At 28.5% G+C, this 5,608-nt stretch overlaps 1 protein-coding gene across 1 annotated transcript; it reads right to left on the reverse strand.

Annotated features, from left to right (window-relative positions):
* Nucleotides 1–184: 184 nt before the first annotated feature.
* Nucleotides 185–3,487, reverse strand: LOC139824826 (uncharacterized). Its single transcript, XM_071797374.1, has 3 exons — nucleotides 3,384–3,487; nucleotides 3,019–3,288; nucleotides 185–2,128 (listed from the first exon to the last, which is right to left on the reverse strand). Exons 2-3 carry the CDS (start codon nucleotides 3,157–3,159, stop codon nucleotides 983–985), a joined length of 1,287 nt encoding a protein of 428 aa, XP_071653475.1. The 5' UTR covers nucleotides 3,160–3,288; nucleotides 3,384–3,487; the 3' UTR covers nucleotides 185–982.
* Between the last annotated feature and the right edge of the window lie 2,121 nt (nucleotides 3,488–5,608).

Here is a 5,608-nt window from a genome sequence, read left to right on the forward strand (position 1 = left end):
AAGATAAATAAACTGGTAAAAAGATAAATAATAAAATATAAGTTTATTTATTTTTTCATATATGCATTAAGGAATAATTATGAATTTGATGGTTTCAAATAAATCACATTTTATTGAACTCGAATTAATGACAATATCGAAAAAGCAAATAAACATTGAAAAGCAAAAATCAAGCTTAAATTTACAAAAAGAATTAATATTTCGTTGAAAAAGGTAGTTGCTAAAGACTACGACGCTATAATGTGTATGTACGTTAATAGCAATATCGAAAACGCAAATAAACATTGAAAAACAAAAATCAAGCTTAAATTAAAAAAAAATTAATATTTTGTTGAAAAAGGTAGTTGCTAAAGACTCCGACGCTATAATGTGTATGTACGCAAAATAATCTACAGAACGAAATTTTTAATAAGACATAATACTGATAAAAGTAAATGAAATATACAGGTAACATAGGTTTGTAAGAATTCTTATTTCCCTTTGTTTTAAATCAACCTGTAGACTTGAGAAAACTACATTAAGTGTAATTAATAATAGTTTTATTCGTACATTTGAACTTAAATCAAGAATTATTTTTAATTTGTATTAGTACTTATTTGAATATAAATTCTCACATAGTGTTTCTTAAAGAATGCCCAGTAATTTCATCAAAATTTTTCAACAAAAATTGAGTTGAAATATTCTGAATCAGTACGTCAGTGAAAGTACACTCGGTTAAAAAATGGTGCTAATTGAATTGACTTTAGTCAATAATTACTGCTGTATTAGATTATCCATTAGAATTATGCATTATAGAAAAAAATGGTTCAGATTTCTTCGAATTAAATTTTTGACAAAAAATAGCGCTATGTAATTAATGGACGCTCTTTCAGAAACACTCGGTATAAAAATTAAAAGCTAGAATATATGTAGCAAAAAAAAAATATACTAATTAAATAAGAAAAATATCTTTATCATATTTTATGAATTTAGGACTGCAATATTACACTCCAATATTTGCAAATGTAAATTCCTCATCTGCCTTAAACGGTAACAAAGAATGAGTACTGCCTTCAGGTAATTTACTTTCCTCAATCAATTCCATTATCTTATTTAAATTCTCTTGTGGTAGATCTCGAAATTCTTTAGTATTCTTAATCTGTTTTAGGTAAAATTTAATATAATTTGCCGAATGTGTTCCTAAAAATTTTGCATTAGACGAAAGCGCAAACTGTAGAAGTTCTATAGCATTGTTAATAGTAATAAAGTGTAGCAAATAATGTTCACACGTTAATTTTAAACTTGGTACATCATACTTATCAGCTGCTGTTAACAATTGTTTAAGCATATCATAATCACATTGTTCTATTGAGCCAGTTGTAATATATAATAAAATCTGTCCAAAAGATTCTACCTCATTATCCGCTACTAATTCATTCATATTAATTGTCATATTTTTTTCTTTTCCCTCATGTGTAAGGCAGATATTCTTAAAGTAACTACTGTTGATGGCGCACAACGATTTTTTTGGTATAACATATGGTTTTCCTTCCACTATAAATTTGATTGATTCTTCATCTTTACACGCTAGCTTATCAAAGCTCGAGTCTTCAAAATATTTCACATTTCTTGAAACTTCTGTTGACCATGGCAGTAAATTCATACATATAGTTTTATTTATCAGATTACAAAAAATTTCAAACCGGAAATTTACTACAAGAGTATTTTCAAGATTAAGCTTACAGTTCTGTGTCAAGAACTCAGTTAACAATGTCATATTCGATATATGACCTGAAATGGATTTTAATGATACAATTTCTCCAGACAATCGCATTATAACAGTGGTACATGAACCATGAAATGAGTTATCAGTAAGTATATTCAATTTTATTGCCTTAATCGATGAACTATCGTCACGTAAAACATTCATTAGAATCTCGCATTGAGCTATTTCTGGAAACGAGGGAATCATATGTTTGATCGTCGAAAAACGCTTATATTGTTCAATTGTCCATGTATGATCAAATATAGTAGATTCAAGATTTGTTCGAGAACACATCTTGATATACGAAGGTGAAAATGGCGATACTGTCTGTTTCTTTTCCAGAGTATTCTCACTAGGGATAATCTCAACTTCTTTGTCAGAAATCTGAAAATAATTAACTTACTTAATTATAAATGATGAAAAAAGAACGAACAACAAAATGTCCTAAAAGTTTTTATGCTTTTTAATAAAAGGGATTGAATTTCAAACAAATATTCTAACATGTAATAACATATTTATATATATGGATAAGAGCCATTTGAAATCCGATTTCACTGAAAGTACATAGAAATTATTGAGACATCTTATATATTTAATTGTCTCTTTTAAATAAAAATAACATTTTTACTAGACAATAAAAAAAAGTTGAATAAATAGCCAAATTGTAGAAGTAACTTAACTTAAACACCGCTAGTTTCGTTGATGACAATCGATTTATTAAATAAAAAAGTTGTATTATAATTTTACGTCAAATTTCAAGATAATTAGTCAACTTTCTTGCCTAATTGTAAGTCTTACACAATCTATAAATTTTATAATATTAAATTTAAGCAGACAGTTATATTTATAACTTTATATACCCCATGCGCACTTTGACGTATATATGTATATATGTATATACGTATATATGTATAAGTCCAACTTTTTAAGTATTTTTTATATTACATATTAACTTATAAATATTAATAAATATAAATTAATAATTATAAATATATAAATATAAATTCTATCTTAAATTCTGATAAACGTAATGGATTCGGCTGATGTAGAGTTTTTTTACATCAAATTTTTTAATTTTATTTAAATTACACGTGTTAGTAAAAAATAGACTTGATATGAATATTTATGAATTTTTTTTGTTATGTATAATGTATGGAATTGTCGCTTTAGGAAATATCATTAATGTATTGATTCGTTTATACAAAATCTTATGTGCTTTCTAACGTTCTAATAACACGTAGTCAGCAAAATTGAGAAAGGATGTTAGGACTTACTTGCTCCTCTTCCATTTTATGTATTTTTCTTTCAGTGTATTGCTCTTCCGTTGAATCTTTCATTGAATCTTCTGTTGAATCTTTCGTTAAAGATTCAATTGAAGTAAATGTTTTCTCTAAATAATGTTTCTCTAATGACATGATCTCGGATATGCTTTAATTATACACGAACACCGTCCAGATGATATTATTAGACTAATGCGTGTACAGATGTAGCAACTGATTTCTTTCCTCTTCCCTTTAGCTTTAGCAAATCAGGTTTCCAAGCTACTGCGAATATAAGGTCGCAAGATATGCGAGAAACAATGTGAATGAACAAATAAACGTGGCCACTGCTAAGATGTCAAATTCGAGCTCCAACTCACCTGCAAGATATATGGGAGGTAGCGGAAACCGGCCTCAATATCATGCGGTAGCACGTAGATGGAACGGATCGCGACGATCACGTGCAGCACACATGTACATATCGTGTATGTACAAGAGAGGACATGTATATAATAAGAAAGAACTACGTACATGTTATCACACATCCTATTGGCTCTTTCTTTGGTGCGTGCCCCACTTATCTTATGAGTTAGAATTTCTCTAATCAGAGCCATCTGGTCAACTTAGGCCCAGTTCAACAGTGGCCAGTTAGCTTAACTAGTAGTTAACTCTCACTCTCTGTCTCTGTTTAACTCAAAGGTTAGATAGAGACGGAGAGTGAGAGTTAACTACTAGTTAAGCTAACTGGCCACTGTTGAACTGGGCCTTAACGGTTCTAGTAAAATTCTGCGAGAGAGAAGGATATACATTCAGATCTGTATTCCGAAATGTACTAACGGTACTGAAAATCTATAAGATACATGTAAATTATGGATTTTTAATATTATTAATACATTTCGGAATACATTATATACTTTATAATTAAGTTATACTTAACAAAACAATTTATAATATAACTTATGATTGTTAGATTGTTAGATGCAATGAGGAGCTAAAGGCAGGAATCAAATAGAGTAATTTTGTATATAACTATTCCACTGTAGTTTCATATAACAACACAATTCGATATAAAGCCGGATTTGGACTTATGTATAACTTCTTGTAAAATTCTTTCGAGTAAATTATAAATATATCACGCGAATCACAATAAACTCAGTTTCAGTAAACAAATAAAATATCTTATAAAGCTTTTCAACCAATCAGATTTATGTAAAATGCTTATTCGAATCCTGCACTGATTTTGGCTCTGAAACCAATGTAGAAATCAATTAAATGCAATATTTGATAAAGACTCATATAAAGCGGTTGAAATATACTTAAATATATTTAAATATACTCGACTGAAACAATGTTCAAAAATAAATCTTGTACGTCGGATGATGAAGTCGGAAGACTCATAAAAACTCTTCTAAGAAAAACGAAAGTATTCTGATCGGAATCCAACTTGAAAAGTTCTCTAATATGTGCCCTCGTATCTCTGTGCCAAAGATGCTTTCTTTTGTCACATAGCGTTTAAAAACCATCCTCTGTTAGGCGTATTCTGAAATGTACTGACGGTAGTCGGTACTGAAAATCTATAGCATATGTAAATGTAAATTATGGATTTTCAATTATTAATAGACTTAGGAATGTACTCTTTATAATGTATATGATCAGCAGAAAAATTAGCTTATTGTTAGTAATTCTTTATAATTGATTTACTTTAGGTGTAACTTAAGATACTTAGATGCAACAAGGACCTAAAACTAGATTTACATGAAGAACTTTTATAATTCAAAATACTAGAATATTTTATTGAAGTTTCGCGCAGTCAAGTTCTACTATAATAATTAATGAGTCGACTACCTTATTCTTGTAATAATAACTGTTAATTGCTAAAATATGCTAGCAAAATAATGAATAAACAAATGGGTTCGATAAGAAATATGTCAGGAACTTCTTTATTATATACATAGAATACATTAAACGATTAAACAGAATACATTAAACACAATACATTGAATTCTCACTTTACCTGACAGATCCGACATTACATTTCAATAATATTATTATTATTATTTAGGAATAATTAAATTTTTTTTACTCGGTTATAAAGTTCCGGTTTCACAGTTTACACTTTGTATTACCCTTTACTTTCGAATTGCCTTCTCTGAAAGCAACAATATAAAGTTTCATTTCGAAGTAACCATAGAAACTTCTAGATTAACAAGAGATACTAAATTAACCAAAAAGATCATATTTGTAACATTTTTATTTTTAAACCGATCTCTAGATTTCGAAATAATGAGTTTTCAAATTTAACTCTTATTTGTAATTTTTGCGAAGCATTTTCTTCCATCTACCGATGTGATTGTTTTCATTTAATTGAACCGCATTTTATTGAACCCCAATTAATGACAACATCGAAAACATATAATTGCGATAAACATAAAAAAACAAAAATCAAGTTTAAATATACGAAAAATAATTTGCTCGGTGAAAAAAAATAGCTGTTAAGGATTCTGATACTATAGTACAAAGCTGTTAAGGATTTTGACACTATAGTACAAAGGATGCGATCTACAGAACGATTGGAAATTTTAATAAGATATAGTACTGATAAAAA

Source organism: Temnothorax longispinosus, unplaced genomic scaffold (genome assembly GCF_030848805.1).
Source record: "Temnothorax longispinosus isolate EJ_2023e unplaced genomic scaffold, Tlon_JGU_v1 HiC_scaffold_60, whole genome shotgun sequence".
Lineage (NCBI taxonomy): Eukaryota > Metazoa > Arthropoda > Insecta > Hymenoptera > Formicidae > Temnothorax > Temnothorax longispinosus.